At 36.7% G+C, this 20,312-nt stretch overlaps 1 protein-coding gene across 2 annotated transcripts in view; it reads left to right on the top strand.

Moving 5' to 3' along the window:
• Positions 1 to 20,312, top strand: part of Jade3 (jade family PHD finger 3) — an 88,398-nt gene that overhangs the window by 44,052 nt on the left and 24,034 nt on the right. For both annotated transcript variants that reach the window (XM_052171093.1, XM_052171092.1), the window contains exons 6-8: positions 5,731 to 5,888; positions 15,177 to 15,367; positions 18,787 to 18,998. In XM_052171093.1, coding sequence (XP_052027053.1) covers positions 5,731 to 5,888; positions 15,177 to 15,367; positions 18,787 to 18,998 — 561 coding nt within the window. The remainder of the gene's footprint in view (positions 1 to 5,730; positions 5,889 to 15,176; positions 15,368 to 18,786; positions 18,999 to 20,312) is intronic.

The raw sequence follows: 20,312 nt of genomic DNA, 5'->3' as shown, positions 1-20,312 counted from the left end.
TCTGTAAAGGGGAAGGAAAAACTGTACTAGCTCTTAGATTTACTTTTGAGTTATGTAAGAGAAATGGTTGTTAAGTTGGTTGAATAGTCTACAGTTTGAGCCTTCCCAAACTTTACAGAGTGCCTGATCCCTGGAGGTTAATTAAGTATTTCTGGAGCCAGGGACAAGGACCCAATGTCATATCTGCTTTTATATTGCCTTGTCTATAGTCTTTTAGTTACATATGTTTGGTAAATATATATGTACTAGCATTCTAGGCCTGGGGCAATAAATTACCACAAAGTAGATGGCTTTTAGAATAATAAGGATTTAGTCTCTGTTCTGGTGGCTAGAAGTCCAAAATCAGCCCATCTGAACCCTCTAGAGGTTTTAGGGTTGATTTCATTCTTCTTTTGTTTCTGGTGGCATTTCTTGATATGTTTGATTAATTCAGTGCATTACCCAATCACTGCCTCTTTCTATTCTTCTCAAAAATCTCTTCCACCTTTATCTAGTAAGGACACTTACTACCAGACTTAAAAATCTATCCAGGCCTTCCATAATCATCATCTCCTAGTCCTCTTCCTTCTCCCGATCCTCCTGATCCTTAATAAAGCTGGAAAACCTCTTTCTCTAAACATTTACACATCTATCAATTCTGAAAATTAGGATGTGGCCATTCATCCTACTAATGCATTTCTGGGCTTCTTATAAAACCATATAGAACATATTTTCATAAGCAGACTTGTAAAGTATGAACATACTTATACTGTGTCATTTGATGGTTTGGTCTTTTTTTTGTTTGTTTGTTTGTTTTTTTGGTTTTTTGGTTTTTTGGATTTGTTTTTTCCAAGACAGGGTTTCTCTGTATAGCCCTGGCTGTCCTGGAACTAACTCTAGACCACGCTGGCCTTGAACTCAGAAATCTGCCTGCCTCTGCCTCCCAGAGTGCTGGGATTACAGGTGTGCACCACCACCACCACCACCACCACCCGGCTGGTTTAGCCTTTTTAAGTCCATAGTGTGATTTTATAATCACTTGATATATTTTATAAGGAGGCGATGACTAGAGATAACTAGAGAGATGACTTAGCAGTTTATAGCACTTACTGTTCTTGTAGAGGGACTGGGTTCAGTTCCCAGCATGAACATAGCAGCTCACAATAACCTGTAATTCAGAGTTTCAAGGGATTGGATACTCTTTTTTTCTCTGTAAGAACCACGCATGTGGTACAGATACATTTATGGAGGCAAACATTCATGTACATAAAAGTAAACCTTTTTTTTTTTAAAAGAATGTCACTTGGAGCTATTGTCAAATATTTATAGTTCAAGTTGTCATCTCCAGATCTAAAATATGATTTAAAGTGCTACCTTTCCCCAAAGACAATATTTATAAACTGTCACTGCTACTTAACCACTGGCTCATTAAAGGCACTCTAGTAACTTATAAAAATGGATTGTAGTATTTAGCAAATGATGTACTCTCTCCTCTTAATCACTCAGAACACTGAACTCTATGCAAAACATGGTAAACAGATATGTCTGTAACTTCTTATCCACTTATATGAAGCATTATGTAGTAAACCATCAATTTTTGTTTCTTGTAGCCTTAGCTTTCTTCCAATGCAGCACCCAATTAATTTTAATTGGCCAGGATTCTTAGTAAGATGATTTTGTTGACACCTGGCCACCTTTGTGTTAATGTATACTTCTTCCACGCTGTGCCCAATTTTTTTTTTTCCTAAGTGAAACTAAAACATTTTAAGTTGTCCCTAGAAAGTAGGAAATGGAATGACCTCTTCCTCATTTAAATGGCACCATTTGCTTATGTGATACTTTAGCTTTATACTCTGTAAAAATGACCTCAGTTGAAACTTGATTGTAACCCCTGAGAATTCATTGCTTTATTGGATCATACTATCTATTTCCACTTTATTTTTTTTAATTATTATTTAAACTTTTATTACAGTTCAGTCGTTATCACCTCATGGTCTGCCCTCCAACCTTTCCCCATCCCATAACTCCCCCCCCCCCATCTCCAAGAAGATGTCCCCACTCCCCCACCCAACCAGACCTCCCTACTTACTCCCTGGGGCCTCAAGTCTCTCAAGGGTTAGGTGCATCTTCTCTCACTGAGGCCAGACCAAGGCAATTCTCTGCTGTATATGTAGGGCCCTCATATCAGCTGGTGTATGCTGCCTGATTGGTGGCCCAGTGACTGAGAGATCTTGGGGGGGGGGGGGTGTCCAAGTTAATTGAGACTGCTAGTCCTCCTACAGGGTTGCCCTCCTCCTTAGCTTCTTCCAGCCTTCCCTAATTCAACTCAATGAACAGAAGTAAACAGCTTCTGTCCATTGGTTGACTGTAAATATCTGCATCTGATTCTTTCAGCTGCTTGTTGGGTCTTGAGGGCAGACATGATAGTCCCCTTTTTGTAAGCACACAATAGCCTTAGTAATAGTGTCAGTAATAGTAATAGTGTTGGGGCATCCCCTTGAGCTGGATCCCACTTTGGGCCTGTCACTGGACCTCTTTTTCCTCAGGCTCCTCTCTATTTTTGTCCCTGCAGTTATTTTAGACAGGAATAAATTCTGGGTCAGAGTTTTTGACTCAGGGCAACCCCACCCCTCCATTTGATGCCCTGTCTTCCTGCTGGAGGTGGGCTCTACAGGTTCCCTTTCCCCACTGTAGAGCATTTCATCTAAGGTCCCTCCCTCCTTTTGAGTCCTGAGAGTTTCTCACCTCCCAGGTGGCTGGTGCATTCTAGATCCCCCCCCCCCCCATCTCCTACCTCCCAAGGTTGCCTGTTTCCATCCTTTCTGCTGGCTCTTAGGGTTTCACTCCTGTCCCCCCCCCAATACCTGATCATGCTTCCTTTTCCCCTCCCACCCTCTTCCACCCAGGTCCCTCCCTCCTTATCCCCCCTTCTCCCGTAATTGCTTTCTTCTTTCTCCCAAGTGGGACTGAGGCATCCTCACTTGGGTTCTTCAGCTTGTTGACCTTCTTGAGTTCTGTGGACTGTACCCTGGGTATTCTGTACTTTTATTGGATCATACTATATACTTCCATTTTCATGTTACACAGGACTTGGACATTCTCCTTTATGAAACTTGATAAGCATTAAAGACTAAAATTTACTTGATATCATCTCTTTCCTTAATCTTCTAGAAATCTAGATAAATTTATCCCAGTCGTGTTAAGTGGTATGACTTTTTGTAGAAGACATTGTGAAGCATAGACCGATGTATATATGCTTTCATGTAAAAATGTGATTCCTTACTGCTTAGATGTTAATTGACATTTATTATCAAAATCATTGCCATGTTAGCTTAAGATTTTGTGTTATACCTTTTTGTTTTTTTGGTGATGAGACAGGATTGCAAAGTTGGCTTCCATAAATATTTAAATCATGTTTATATGAGTCTAAACTGTAATTGTGTATATTAATCATTGCCCTACCTCCAACATTTGAACTTCTCAGCTAGGTTTCTCTGAAAGAGATGGAATTTAAAATCTTCATTAGGAGTCTCTTTCCTGCCACAGTGTACTTATTCCTCTCACTCTTGAGTAATTCATTGATAGTGGAAAATAGTGATGAGCTGGCTAAGGTGAAGTTTTGAGTATTAAGATAAGTAGAACAAAACTATCAACTTTCCAAAGAGTAATGTATCTCTGTGTGCACATGCATGTACTCATGTGTGCATTTGAGTAAAAAAAGGCACGTCTGAGCCAGGCAGTGGTGGTGCATGCCTTTAATCCCAGCACTTGGGAGGCAGAGGCAGGCAGATCTCTGAGTTTGAGGCTAGCCTGGTCTACAAAGTGAGTTCCAGGACAGCCAGGGCTTCTCAGAGAAACCCTGTCTCTGGAAAAAAAAAAAACAAGAAAAAAAAAAAACAAAAAACAAAAAATGCACATCTGAGAGAGAAAGAAACATAACAAATATAGCATAGTGTATGTAATTATAAAATATGACATAGCTGAAAGGCTATGCTTGATAATTCATGCCTGTGATTATCAGTTGAGGTAGGAGAATTGTCGCAAGTTTGAGACCAGCCTGGGCTATAGTCTTAAACCCTGCTTTGTAAAAAACCAAACAACAGAAAGAGAGCATGGATATTTATTTAGCTTAGTAGCAGAACATTCACCTGGCAGATATGAAGCCCAGGGCTGAATCTCTATCACCACAGGGAGGAAAAGTTTATAAACATCTTAAAGTATGAGAGAGATTAAGTAAACAAAAACAAATTAGGAAATAGAAGTTCTAAAGAATATAGGTAGTAAGGTAAATTTCACTAATATCTATGAGACTGTATTTTGGTCCTACACATAATAAAGAATACACCTTCAGTGCCTTAAAAATATATATGCAGAATAAGATCAAATATTTTCATACAACATCAATGATTTCCATTAAATAGGAAACAAACAAATGTAACAATTTGAGAATATTACAAAAGTAAACTATACTAATATAATAGCCATGGAAACCAGTAAGATAGCATCTGAAGAAATCTAACAAGACTCTTCTGTCTGAACTGAGTAACCAGATGATCACCATTAAACAAGATATTTAACATCACCCATGCCTGATATAATAGAATATGAACACAGCATTATTTCTTTGATATTCGTACCAAAAGAAACCCTAAAACCCAAACATGTATATCCTCAAACCAGTGAGAACACACTCAATAAATCCCAGTTATCAGGATGCACTCCAAAAATATTTGCAACTCCAAAATATTCTCTTTAAGTGTCAGTCATGAAAGACAAGGAAAGATTGAGCATTTGTCACAGATTAGAAGATACTAAGGAAGAATACAGGATCCCAGGTTGAACTCCAAAACAGAAAGCCACCCAGGAAAATTGGTGAAAATTGATTATTCTATAGATTAATCAGCAGTATTTTATAAATTTCTTTGTTTAGGAGTCAGTATAGCAATTCAGGCCTGTAATTCCAGCATTTATGAGACTCAGGCAGGAAGATTCCTGTAAGTTTTAAATCAATCTGAGCTACAGTGAGATCATGTTTCAAAACTAAATCAAAATTTGGCTATACTGGTTTAAATAATTTTGTTCTGAGGCCAGGTGAGGTGGCACATACTCTTTGTCCCATCACTGAGAACCAAAGGAAGGAGGGTTTCTTAGTTTAAGACTAACTTGGTTTTCATAGCAAGTTCCAAGTTAGCCAGGAATATGAAATAAGACCGTGTTTCAAAACAAAACAAAATTTTTAAATGACCCAGGTCATTTAAGATGTTATTAGTATGTGAAGCTACCTGAAGGATATATAAGAATGTGGTACGATTTTTATGTTTCTGTAAGTGTACAATTATTTCTAAGTAAAATTTTCAATGAGGTAATGCCTAAGTAATTGTAAGTTATCAGCAGATGCTTGTTACTTTAATAGAGTCGAGGGTTGTTTCTTTTACTTAAAAAGAAAAAAACTCCTTTGGAATAACCTATATTGTTTATTTAAATTCAAGGAGCCATTATTATTATTATTATTATTATTATTATTATTATTATTATTAAAGTACTCCTACCCTTTATTAAATCCAGAAGAGCTGGCTTTCCTCTTCCTGTGTCAAATCTTCCCAAACATGAATTGACCTACTCATTTAGGAATCAGGAAATGTTTGTCTTATAGGAATGCATGATCATAAGGAATGATCTTTTTTAAAAAGAGAACATTAAATGGTATCCATTTCATAGCCATTTTAATGTATATGCATTGTATCTTCCCAGGTATTCCGAAAGGACCTCATCAGTGCCATGAAAATTCCTGACTCTCACCATGTTAATCCTGACAGCTATTACCTCTTTACTGACACATGGAAAGAAGAATGGGAAAAAGGAGTCCAAGTACCAGCCAATCCAGATTCTGTTCCAACACCTTCTCTCAGGTATTGACAGATTTACAACTTTGAGTTAGGGAAAGAGCTCTCTTGGGTTTTTTCTAACATGTGAAGTTAATTTAACTCACAAATATACCACGTCATGATTGATTAATGAATTCCAGTTAATTTATCTAAGAGTTCATAAGATGAAATGTTTTGAAGTACAATCTAAAATTAGGGAAAGATCTTAGATGCCAAGATTTCCATATATTTCCACCAGTAGCATTTGTTAGTCTTTGAAGAGATAACTTTCCCATAGGAAATTGCTTCAGTATAACTGGAACCTTATTAGTGATGGTACTAATAAGTGGCCAAAACATATAGCTTCTAAAACAGAAACTACATGACCTTAGAAAGACATTGAGTTTTGTGGAAAAGAGTTTTAATTTCAGAGGAAATATTAAGCTTTTCAAGAGTAGTACTGGGGAAAAAAAAAAAAGAGGAGTACTGGTTTTAGAAACCATTTTGTCCTACTGCTTTTGGAGTTTCCAGTGCTTTACCCAAGTCTGACATGAAGTTAAGATGTTCAGTATAAGTTTCAATGAATGTAAAAATGAATAAATAGAAGACACAGCTCCAGATAAAGGTCTGGTAGAACATGGTGGTCACTATGAGAAAGTATAGATCTTATTGTACATTTATTTCTACCACTTGATTAGTTTCCCTCCCCCCTTTTAAGATAGCATCTCATTGTATAGCCTAGGCAGGCCTTTAACTCATTACATAGCCCAAAATAGCTTCAAATTACTGTTCTTCTGCCTCAGTTCTGTGAGTACTGGGATGATAAACATGTCATCATCCCTGATATATGTTAGATTCTTAAAGGGTAGAGAAAGTATCTTTAATTTATCTGCTCTTATCACCAGGTTCATATGTCCTATTTATGCTCTAGAAGTCCCTATTGAATCACTTCTAATAATACGGGCCCAGGCAGCCGCACACCCTGTTAAGGAAAGCTTCCAAACCCTTTCTTGTTTAACACGTATTCCAAGCTTAGTATTGATACCATCTGCCATCTCCTAAACAGAAGAACACCAGGAATGAAAAAAGTCCTATTTTTATGTCTTTTATTATTTTTTCTTTTTATTCATTTTTACATCCTAACTGCAGTTTCCCCTCCCTCCTCTCCTCTATCTCCCTCCCCCTACTTCCCTTCTACCTGCCTCCATCCACTCCTCTATTTCTCTTCAGAAAAGGGCAGGCTTCCCATGGACATCAACCAGCTATAGCATATCAAGTTGCAGTAAGACTAGACACTTCCTCTCCTATTAGGGCTAGGCAACTGGTAGGAGGAAAGGGTCCCAAAGGTCCCAGTGTTCGGAGTCCCACATGAAAACCAAGCTATCTACATATGTGCAGAAGGCCTAGGTCAGACCCATGCAGGCTCCCTGTGGTTGGTGCTTCAATCTCTGTGGCCTGCTGCGAGCCCAGGTTAGATGATTCTGTGGGCAATGTTCTTATGATATCCTTTTCTCCTTTGGCTTCTACTACTATCTTTCCTCTTTCTTTCTCTTTCACAGGATTCATGCTCCACCTAATGTTTGTGGGTCTCTCTGCATCTGTTTCTATCAGTTGCTAGGTGAAGCCTCTGATGACAGCTGGGATAGACACCAGTCTATGAGTATAGCAGAATGTCATTAGGAGTCGTTTCATTGCCCTATTTGTTGTTATTTATGTTTGGTTCTATTGTGGGTCTCTGAGCTCTTCAGTCTCTGGGTCCTGGTCCTCTAGGCAGTGTCAGGAGTGGGCTCTATCTAATGAGCATAGAAGATCTTTCCATCTTCTGATATTATCTTCAGTTTCCTTCTTGAAATTGTTTGAAGGTCTTTTACTGCCTCATAATTATATATATGTGTGTGTGTGTGTGTGTGTGTGTATATACATATATATATATACACACACACATATATATACACATATGCATATATATATACATATGTGTATATATTCATAATATGCATATACATATATACATACATACATACATACACACAAACAAACCTTGGGAGCCTGCATGGGTCTGACCTAGACCTTCTGCACATATGTTACAGTTGTGTAGCTTGGTTTTCATTTGGGACTCCAAACACTGGGAGCATGGATGTCTCTGACTCTTTTGTCTGCTTTTGGGACCCTTTCCTCCTACTGGGTTGCCTTGTCCAGCCTTCATACAAGGGGAAGTGCCTAGCCTTATTACAACCTTGATATGTCATGTTTGGGTTATATCCCTGGGAGACCTACCCTTTTCTGAAGGAAAATGGGAAGGAGTGGATTGGGAAAGGTGGAGGGAAGAGACTGGGAGGAGTAGTGAGAGGGTGACTGTGGTGGGGAGGTGATATATTAGAGAAGAATAAAAATGATATCAAAGAGGAAAAGTAAATTTTGAAAATTAGGAAATAGCAGGCAGTGGTGGCACATGACTTTAATCCCAGCACTTAGGAGGCAGAGGCAGGTGGATTTCTGAGTTCGAGGCCAGCCTGGTCTACAGAGTGAGTTCCAGGACAACCAGGGCTACACAGAGAAACCCTGACTTGAAAAACCAAATCCAAAAAAAAAGGGAAACATTCTGCCCCTCTTCAGAAGAGATTATATAAAATTGATGTTAATTATTTTAAATTTGTTTTTATTTTTAATTATGTATGGGAGAATGAGTGTGAGTATGTGTTCATGCAGGCAGACTCATCGGATCTCTTATAGCTGAAGGAAAATGGGAAGGAGTAGTAACATGTGGTAGTGAGCTGCCCTGCCTGATGGATGCTAGTAACCAAACGTGGGTTTTTTTGTAAGAGCAGTTACACTCTTTTAACTGCTGAGCCATCTCTGTAACCTCAGTTCTGATTTCAATGTTTGATAGAATTCTCCAATGAAATATGCTAAATCTAGAGACTGCTCTTTTGTTGTTTGGTATCTTATCTATAAATTTAATCTTTCACAGTTATCTTGTCCATATCTGGTGAGTTTTAGTACTTAGGTGATTTAAAGGGTTAGCCTATTTTATCTAAGTTGTCAAATTTATGTATATGTATATATGCACACTTTCTTTCTGTTGCTGCTATATATAAAGTCAACAGTTTGACCGGGCTTTCATTTGTACAAAGATTAAGTAGATAAACCTTCCCCTGTGACTTCCCCCCATTAAGTACAACCAAAAGTCACAAGTAGCTTGTAAAACACAAACGTCTTAAGAGATTTTTAAAAAGGTGACAGAGGACCTAGTGTTCTTGATACCTTTGAAACAACACAGCTCTGTTTCCTGAATTTTCTGTTTGCTCCCAGATTCTGGAAAAAGTGGCAACTAAGAAGCACCAGACACCAATGATTAAAAAAAAAAAAACTAAGAAAAGCCTACTCTTCCTAGTGACTTGGAAAGGGACAGCTTATCGAGTCAGAAATCTTTCAGAGTTTGTTCATCTCCAGGCAAACTTTATGAAACACACTTTGGACTGTCATTCTACCCCCTTCTCTAGCACAGATACTGCAAGAGGCCTAGACTTTATCTTAACCCTGAAGTCATGACTCAACCTGTGTAGGGTTATATCCAAAGACTTAATGGAGAAACAATATTCTCATTTTTACCTAATAATAATGATGATTCCTCCTTTACTGATGTGTCAATGAAGTCCATTCAGTCATTCTTACTAATCTCAATGAAGAAGGTATCAGTGAAGGTCTAATAGGAGCCAAAATTTCCAGCCACACCCCATAAGTAACAGAAGATCCCTGCCATATAGAGTAAGTGGTAACCTACAACTTCTTGGCCATAACAAGACAGTGCCTTCCACCCCATGACCAACCATAATAGTTTTCTAGGAAGCCAGTCAAAACTAAAGGTTTAAATAAACTCGCTGGTTTTATAATTCCCCATATATCTAGGTTTCAATAAGAAATGACTCATCAAGAATACTCCAAGGGGGCTGGGGCAGTAGCACAATGGTAGAATCCTTGCCTAGACTCTGAATTTGATTCTTAGTACCAACATAGATGCACATACATACACATGGGATGGCTCAACAGTAAATATTCTAAGAGAGAAAAAGGTTTTTTGAGACATCCTTGGGATCATCTTTTACTGCTTATTGTCCTATAACCCTTATTTAATTTCTATATACAGGAGATCCTGGCTCTACTTTCACAATACAAGCAGATTTTATGTATTAAGTTGAAAGAAAATGCCCCTTAATGATGCATGGCTGCACAAGCCTGCCTTTTAACTTCACTGCAGTATTTGGGCATCTGGGACCTCCTGGACCTCCAACTACTTCCCCTACCCCATAACTTTTCACTTCCCTTTCCATTTTAGGCTACAGAATTCTACCACTCATGATTTTGATTATGAAAATTGAGTAAACATGTACAATGTATAGAGCATTTTCCTGCATGTTTGTTATTTGAAGTTTAAAAATGTTCCCTAGTCTTTATTTCTTTTATAAGTTTCAGTGTTCATAGTAAATTGCCCCCAAACTTAGTAGCTGAGAGCAATTAGACTTAAAGTTTGAACCTCACACAGTAGCTGGGGATCAAAAATAGAAACTTTTTAAAGGCCTTTGCACAAACATGCCTGTGTCCTTATACTGGCATGACATGAGAATTACATTTGGCTTGACTCCTTCATAGTCTGACAATTCAGCACAGTCATATTCCTTATAGGCTCTAGGCATAAGACACAAGACTCTGAATTGTACCTGTTCCTTCCTGACAGCCAGGTGAAGGCTTCACTCCTTTTTATGACCCAGTTTATAGTGCTCGTGATATTACCTCTGCTGGTTCAAACCATCATAAGCTACTTTCTATTGAAAGGGAGGAAAACTTGAAGACCAGAGTCACATTGTAAAAGAATATGTGAAATTTGGAAAAATGTCATTATGTCATGAAAGTGGAACTGTCTTATCCATTAAATCACAGAAACTTTGGAAGAAAAGGTCATCACAAAGTAACAAGATTAACAAGGGGCATTTGAGGAGAGTATACCTAAACATATATTTATGAAGTCAGGGGTTATGATTCACTCCTATAAATCCAACACTTGGAAAACAAAGACAGAAGGATCAATATGATTCAAGGATAGCCTGGCCTTCATGGTGAGTTTACAGAGTTGAGACTGTCTCAATTTTTTTTAAAAAAAAAAAAAGACATTTTCATGAGAGACTTAGTTAATAGTTAATTTTAAGATATTCATTTCAAATCGTTTTAAAAATATATAATACTGTGATATTTACATATTTTCTACTGTTCACAAGTAATTCTAGACATTCACCAGGAAACAGTATAGTCTCTACCCTTCAAATATCTAGATCAATTAAAAAGTCCCTGAGTGGTCACTATCAGTAAAACACTTTGGGAGACTTTAGGTCAGAAAAGAATAGTAGTGATAGTAGTTTCATTTTCAATTGACTCCCCAGTGGCACAGCAGTATCCATTTGTACCTGACTTAGTATTGTTCCATGATGTACATGGCTAAAGAACAAGTGAATAAACCTTTCCCTAGATCTATGGTTGTGGGTCCTTTAACAAAAGCCCATCATCTTAGAAAGCTACTGAAACATTCATTTATACTAAGGGTCTAAATTGAAATCTAGGCTTACCTTGTCCTGACAGAATTGCTTAGATCTCTAGGTTTGTGAACATTAGCTGATTTATTCAGTGATCTGATGCCATTAATGGTGTCTCTATACCTAATCCAAAGAAAATCATAGAATTATCCCAGACTTTCCTCTTTAGCAAAGCGTAGCTTTTAACCCGTGGGTTGTTATCCCCCTTAGAGGTCACATATCAGATACTTACAGTTCATAACGGTAGCAAAATTACAGTTATGAAGTAGCAGCTAAATAATTTTATGGTTGGTAGTCACCACATATGGAACCGTATTAAGTGGTATCAGTGTTAGAAAGGTTGAGAACCACTGCTCTAAAGCTATACCAGTCACATATACACACAAAATGATACTCTTAAGTGTGTCTTTTGATAACCAGATGTTTGTGTGTTTGTGTGTGTGTGTGTAAATGAAGCTGTGTCTGAAAAGTCCTAAGCTAGAGATGCTAACACAACTGTAATCCCAGCCCTTGGGAGGCTGAAGCAGGAAATATAGCAAGAACCTGTCTCAAGGGCTGGAGAGATGGCTCAGCAGCAATGACTGTTCTTCTTGAGGTCCTGAGTTCAAATCCCAGCAACCACATGGTGGCTGACAACCTTCTGTAATATGATCCAATGCCTTCTGGTGTGTCAGAAGACAGCTACAGTGTACTTGTAGAAATAAAAATAAAAAATAAAAAACCCTGTCTCCAAAAAAAATCCTCTAGGCATGGTAGTACATGCCTTTAATTCCAGTATTCAGGAAGCAGAGGCAGGAGGATCTCTATGAATTGGAGATGAGCATGATCTACATAGCAAATTCCAGGATAGCCGGGGCTATATAGTAAGACCCTGTCTCAAAAATGCAAAATAAAATAAAATCCCAAAGTAACATTTTTACAGATCTTCTCTAAATTCAGCAACTTCTCCTTGTAAATTTGCATTCATTTGACCTTTTACCCATGTGTTTTCTTGCATTGGTATTACTGTTTCAGTCTTCAGATTCAGACTTTAGTTCATTTTATTTAATGAAAGGTGACTGAGATGATACCACCATTCTAATTGTCATTATACTAAACTTTGCATTGAAATATGATGTACATTCAGAAAATATAGAATGCATAATTGTATACCTGAATGAATTCTCATGAATTAAACATATTCATTTAACTGCCACTCAGATCAAGAAATAGAACATTACCAACACCCCAGAAGCCTTTCTTCTGCTCCCTGCCAGTAACTGACCTCCCTCACCGTAGGTAACAGTTTTGCCAGTTTTCGAACTTCATACAAATAGAATCCTATAGTATGTATTCATTTGAGATTGGATTGTTTGCTCATCATTATGCTTGTGAGATCCATCCATGCTGTTGCATGTAGTAGTTCATTAAGTTTTCACTCATGCATCACATTTCATTGTGTGACGATGCCACAGTTTATTTATCTATTCACCCTCAGTAGACATTTAGATTGTTTCCAGAAAATACAGAAACTAAACCTTTTTATTTGTCTTTCATGTCTGTGAATTTTTATTAAATATATACCTAGGAGTAGATTTGCTAGGTCAAAGGACATCTATCTGTTCATATTGAATACATACCTTATAACTATAACATCGGCTGCTAAAGTGGCTTATATCAGTTCATGCCCAAGCCAGCAGTGTAATTACAGGTCTATTTGTTTTCGCTTCTTCCCATCACTCAACCCTTCATAGACTAGTTTTTTGTCAGTCTTTTAAATATAAGCTATTTTAATAGATAACAGTGATTCTGATTTAAATATCTGTGATAATTAATGAGATTGAGAGCCTTTAAATTCTTTATTTGCCATAAAGTAGCCTTACATGTGAAGTGTTTGCTTAAATCTTTCCCCTAGTTTTTAATTGGACTATTTTTCTTTTCCAAATTGATTGACTTTACTATACATTATCGATGCAAGCCCTTTGTTGTCTATCTTCAGTAGCAAATATCATCTACCCCATAAATTGCTTTCTTTCCTCTCTTCTAATAACCAGAGTTTTAGGATGTGTGTTTTTTCAGTCTTTTCCTTTTGTGTTTGATGACATTTGTGTTTGATTTAAAATACCTTTGCCTACTCTGATGTTATTAATATATTCTCCTTTGTGTTCTTCCAGAAGCTTTTTAAACATAAGCTTCATTCAAGAAAATTTATAATGTACATTTTCCCTTGTATAATTTAAAGTACTTGAGATGAATCATTTAGCTATAATGTCTTTTTTCTTTAAGAAAAAGACATATCTTGGGGAAAAATCAAATATTCTGTAATTGCCTTGTAAGGCCAAGCACCAAAGAAGTGCAGTATATTTGATCTTGAAGTCTCTGGAGAGCATGTTTTATCCTTTTTAGTTGGAACCAGGCCTCTGGATAGAGCTCCCAAAATTTGAGTTTCAATTAATGCTTAAAGTTTCTGCATTTTCCTCATTTACTGCTTTTGACTTTGAATTACCATATTATATAAAAATTTAGATGTACAAATATATAGTTATTAACTTTATTCAAAATAAATTAATTATTTGGAATTGGCTTTGGGAAGAATGCTTAGAAGAAAATATTCTCTACATTTACATGATCAACTGTAGCATGTATTGATATGCTTGATAACCCTTCTACATGTATAATGACGCTATAATTAAGTCTCAAATCCTTCCAGAAGAATAGTTTTCATTATTTTATGATAACATGAGTCATCCTGCCTGCCTCCCCTCTCTCTAAATAACCCTGTTCTTTAAAATTGCCAGGAAATAATAATCTAGATTTCCTCCTGGTTATATTTTTCTGATACTTCATCAGTTAAACCATCAATTGTAGAATAAGTTGTGGGCATGGACTTTTTTCATTTTTTTCTTTGATTGGTTTTCTTGCTTTGGGTTCTTGAGTATCAAGAGCACTATGGATTTGCTCAAGCTCTCTGCAAAAGTTGATTCAACAGTAAGAATCTTTTATTCCATCATGTTGCCCTGGCTCAGACCTCGGGCTGCTCTCATGTATATTGGGAAATGCCTTAAGTTTTGTGCAAGTCTTTGATCTCTTTACTTTAACTCATTTGCATAATGAAAAATAAGCATATAGCAATTGCTAATGCTATGATAAAATGCTGATTTTATCATATACCATACTAAATACTTTATTTCATATAAGCATAATAATCTTACCAGTTTGCTATTATTTATTAATTTATTATTGTTGTCTCTACTTTTTTGCGACAGAACAGAACTTTATCTAAATTAAGTAATTTTTCAAGACCACTTTACAAATGAATGGCAAAAAAACAAAAAACAAAATCATGCTTGTGTATATCTAAAACCTGTGCTCTGCACTGCTATCTATAGAAGAAAATCATGAGTTTTCTGAGACGTATTAATACTACCTTTGTGAACATAATACTTATTACCAGATTTTTTTCCTTCTAAATATACTTGGTGACTGTTGGACCAAGAACACACAATATATTAACATTTCTTAGAATAAATAGTAGTAGGGTCTTAGATATGTGGAGGTAAATGAAGCATATCATTATCATTCAATAAGTTCACAGCAAATGATGAAACTGAATTTGCAGAATCATTTGCTTCTAGAAAGGGATCTGCCATCCCAAAGTACAAAGCAGGGCATGCTCCCCAGGATGACCAAAGTCATTTGGCTTATCCTGTCAGCACCTGAAATCTATCATTTTGTTGATTGTTGCCAATGTTTTCTATTGCTTTTCTAGGATTATATCTGAAAAAGTAAAGGAGATTCTTTTTGTCCGGCCCCGGAAATATATCCGTTGCTCCAGCCCAGAATCTGCAGAACCTGGCTATATCAATACCCTGGAGCTAGCAGCATCTACATGCCGCTATGACCTAGATGACATGGACATCTTCTGGCTTCAGGAACTCAATGAAGACCTTGGAGAAATGGGTAAGCGTTTTTCTTATAAGTAAGTTGTGCTTTTGACTTCGCCAGTGGTTTTTTTAAAGTTGTTAAAATACTACAAAACTTGCTTTCTTCTTGCTTTCCTTTCTTACTCACCTTTTAACTTTATTTTTATTTTTGAGCAAATGAGGTATTTATTTAAATGCATAAAATATAGTAGTATTTTTCTTTATCAATTTTAATCTGTATTAAAATAGAATAATAAAATTTAAATAACCTTTCCTTAATTCAGTGTAATGGTACAGATATGGATGGCACATAAATTTCATGAAGTTGTTAAATGTTAGTGTGGTGATGGTTGATTAGACTTCTTATAAAAAAGATACTGAAACCTATTCTTGGATTAGTCCTGAAAAGCATTCTTATTAATGAGCAGGGTCACAGGTTGAGGTGTGTCTTCCAGATGGTATAAAAAGGTCAATCTACAGCACTTAACAGCACCCACTACAAGTGATGTTACTCTGACCATCCTTTAATAGAAGGCTTCTAATTTTGTTGCTCAGAATTAAATGGAAAAATATCTCCAAAGCAGTTCTTAGTTTTAAACTCAGTTTTAAGTTTGCTATGTTGAAGCTAGTATATGAATATATATAAAAAAGTTAAAATTATATTAAATCTTCTTTGGCATGGTGATGACAGTTATTCTGTCAACAACATAATCTTAGTTTTGGCTCTTAAAAACTTAGTATGTTCTGTTTTCTCTTTATTTGCCCTCTAAGAGGAGTTGTAGGTGGCCAATTAAGAGTGTAAATCACAGGGCTGGAGAGAGGGCTCACTGGTTAAGAGCACTGACTGCTCTTCCGAAGGTCCTGAGTTCAAATCCCAGCAACCACATGGTGGCTTACAGCCATCCGAAATGAGATCTGATGCCCTCTTCTGGGGTGTCTGAAGACAGCTACCGTGTACTCACATATAATAGATAGATAAATCTCTTTAAAACAAGAGTGTAAATCACAGAGAAGGCAATAAAAGAGGGGCAAAGACAGAGTATGTCAACCTAGTGAAAGTACGTCAGTGTGTGGTTTTGCAGAATACATAGATAACACAGTCATCACAATGCTTCCTTTGATTAAAGAACTGCCCTGTGTGTTTAATGTTTTACACTTAATACTCTTTGGATGAGGAGGATTTTACTTTTTATTAGGGAACAGTTTGATTTACAGAAAAAAATGGACATTCAGTACAGAAAATAAATGTTCATCTCAGATATATTCTGTTTCCCTAATATTAACATATTTCTTAGCCATGATATATTTATCATGACGAAGAAACCAGCCCAGGTTGATGTTCCATACTTTACTGGGCTTTCCATTTTTTTCTCTACTGATCTTTTTCTGATATAGGATCCCATCCAGGGCACCACATTTAATCTTAGGTGTTATGTGTGTGTAGGGATGAGGCCTCATAGGCTTTTTTCCCTGTCTAGCTTATTGTGTCATCCTTGTGCAGCTCCTCTTTAGGCAGTCATATTGGTAGGATTTTAGGGTATAGCTTCTGGCATCACTAGGAGACACAGCCTCATAGCAAACTTTCTGGTCTTCTGGTTCCTACGATCATTATGCTCCCTCTGGGATGTGTTTTTTAGATATATGGCCATTGGGACTGGGCTCCACAACTCTGCATTTTGATTGCTTATGGTATTCTGAAGTAGTCTCTGTTTAAAAGATGAGTTGCCTTGATGAAGAATGGAGACTATGCTTATTTGTGGGTATAAGGACAAATGTTTAGAATGTAATTAGAGATTGCGCTGGTTTAATAAAATAGTGGTTGTAAGTTCTCCTTCAATATCCATGACTTTGTTTGCACTGAATAACTAGCTAAAACTAGTACCGTTTTTAGTTTTCCTCTTGTAAATAGAGAGCTATTGGTTACCTCCACAGCATGCATACCACTGCTGTACACTTAGGTTATTGTGCCATATTCAACCCTTTACAAAGAAATACAGGCAACTAAGGAATGCTGAGAGCAAGAGAAATAGATGTCCCCAGGGAAGAGTACTGTGACTAGTTATCCAATAACAAATGATTAACCCTGAAAACATGCATTCAAGTTTCATTATACAGACTAAGTAGGTTATATTTAGGCACGCATGTGTGTGTTGGGGGTATGTTGGTGTGTGTATGCACATATGCATGGAACAATAATTAGTGAAACAAAAGAGATCATGAATTTGAAGGAGAATGTGAAAGGGTATATGAGAAGATTTGGAGGGAGAAAGGGGAAGCAAGAAATGTGAATGTGTTATCTCAAAATTTCAAAACTAAACAAAAGGTATTTGTTTCTTTAAACTTTAGTTTTTGAAGTTTTTTTTTTTAGATGTATTCATTTTAGTTTATGTATATAAGAGTTTTGCCTCTGACTTAGTTATGGTTTCCATTGCTGTGATGAAACACCATGACCAAAAGCAAGTTGGAGAGGAAAGAGTTTGTTTGGCTTACACTTCCACGTGGCTATTCATCACTACTGAAGGACTGCAGGGGCTGGGGCAGACGCCATGGAGAAATGCTGCTTTTAGGCTTGCTTCCTCTCTTTAATGACTCTAGCTTATGTCAAGATACCACATAAAACCAGTCATTATGTGTGTGCTACATACATGCTGGTGTCTGCAAAGGCCAGAAGAAGGCATCAAATCCCTTAGAACTGGAATTGTAAATCACCGTGAGCTACCATGTAGGTGCTGGGGCTTGATCCTGAGTCCTCTGGACGAACAACTGCTCTACTATCTCTCTAGCCCCCTTAGAAGAGTAGAAGAGTTTTTTAGAAGGTTTGCCTTGTATCAAGTTTTTCCTTAGAATGAATGGTATTGTAGTCATACAGTTTAGTGCTTAAAATAAACTTTTAAAAATAATATAAAATAATATTAAATAAAGCATTTTTGGTCAAATTAAAGAATTTTAAATGTATATGCTAACTACATACTGGGTACCATACTAAATAATGAGCAAAATATCCCATTATCACAAGATAATATTTTGGAATTCTTATTTTATATATAAGAACATTAAAATAACAATGCTTATATAGCTAATATGAGATAAAGTTGGAATTTGAATCCAAATTCTCATAACTAGATACTATAACTCTGCTTTTTAAAATTAGCTTACAAGGTAGCTAGTTTATTTATTACATTTTCATACATACTTAATTTTGGTTGACCCTGTCCCCAGTCCCTTGTCTCCCCACTTCCCATCCCTGCTTAAACTCTTTCATTCTGAGTATTCCCCCTTCTGTTTGCAAATCACATTCTTTTACCTTCACTACACTTCTCTCTTAATTAAGGTCATTTTTTATGAATTTCATTTTTGTTTATGGCTTGATAAAGTTGTTTGTATGTACTATATTTAGTCCATCAGTTGTGCAGACAAGGATTTATTTTTTTTTCAATTTTATATTTTTCTGTGCAGGTTATGGCCCAATTGATGAGACTCTTATGGAAAAGACAATAGAAGTTCTGGAACGCCACTGCCATGAAAATATGAACCATGCTATTGAGACAGTGGAAGGGCTAGGAATAGAATATGATGAAGATGTGATCTGTGATGTGTGCCGGTCTCCAGACAGTGAAGAAGGGAATGATATGGTATTCTGTGATAAGTGTAACGTCTGTGTGCATCAGGTTAGTACAAATGGAGCACATCCCCTCATACAAGGTCAATATCAGTGCCAAAGTCAGAAGACAATGTTTAGGCATTGGTTCCTCTAGTGTTGGTGTTCAGGGATTAACTCAGATCATCAGGCTTGGTGTAAGTGCCCTTACCTGATCAACAGTCAGATTTTTTAAATTTCATTAATTATTTATTTCTAATACCCATATGTAAATGTCTTACATTTAAAGATGAAAAATAAAAATTAGGTTCTGCTTTCTTTAGTACTCATTCTAGAAACACTACTTTTTATGATCCCTAAGCTGCTTCATCTATCCCCAAGAGGCTAAACCTAGGTCTTTATTATGTCACGTCATGTCCAGACCATTGAGATTGTCTCATTTGATTCACTCAGGAAGTCCCTATGCTTCTTGCCTAGGAGACTCTCCTCTGTGTTTTTCTCTGCCTTAGAATCTCTAGGACATCATCACTGACCCCATGATCCATAATCTATATATAGAAGGCGAAGAGTTCTTATTTTAGTACCCAGGGCCTTCCCTATATAATATTCTCAGAAACCTAGGTCAACCCTACCTTTAGAGACCACAGGGGTCTGGGACTCTAAAGGACTGTCTTAATGCCTTTGTTTTACAAGCAGTGTAAGCAAAGATAAGTGACTTTACTCAAGCTATTTGGCATTCTTTCTACCACATATTAGTAATGATTAATAATATTATATTAATAATAATAATAGTGTTAGTGATATCAGTACTCATTTCAACTCTTGTCCTTATCTATGTTCTATGCTATGGTGAAACAAGGTCACTTGATGTATAGTGATGAATATTGGTAGTACTATCCCGTCTCCATTTTATATCAATGTCTGAATTTAAAAATCTCTTCTAAGAGCTAGAGATGGTTCAGTTGATGAAATATTTGCTGCCAAAGCACGAGAACCTGAGTTCCCAAAATACATGTAGAGAACTAAAAACAAGCCCACATCTATAACCCCAGCTCTGCAGAGGCAGAGCCAAGAGGTTCCCTGGTATGTGCTAGCCAGTAGTCTAGCTAAATCAAGCTTCATGCCCATTGAGAGACCCTGGTTCAATAAACAAGGTGGAGAACCATTGAGAAAGAAAATATTTATCATTGACTTCTGACCTCCACACATATGTATATACTCATATACATGTGAGCATGCACATACACAATCTTGTCTTCTGCCTCACATTATCAAAATGTACTTATCTTCCAAGCTGTAGTTCATGTTCGTTCGTGATTTCTCCTACCTAACTGGATTTATTTATCTGAATATGTTATATATCCTATTTGTATTATTAGTTTAT

Source organism: Apodemus sylvaticus, chromosome X, assembly GCF_947179515.1.
Source record: "Apodemus sylvaticus chromosome X, mApoSyl1.1, whole genome shotgun sequence".
NCBI lineage: Eukaryota > Metazoa > Chordata > Mammalia > Rodentia > Muridae > Apodemus > Apodemus sylvaticus.
This window is presented reverse-complemented; position numbering and strand designations above follow the sequence as displayed.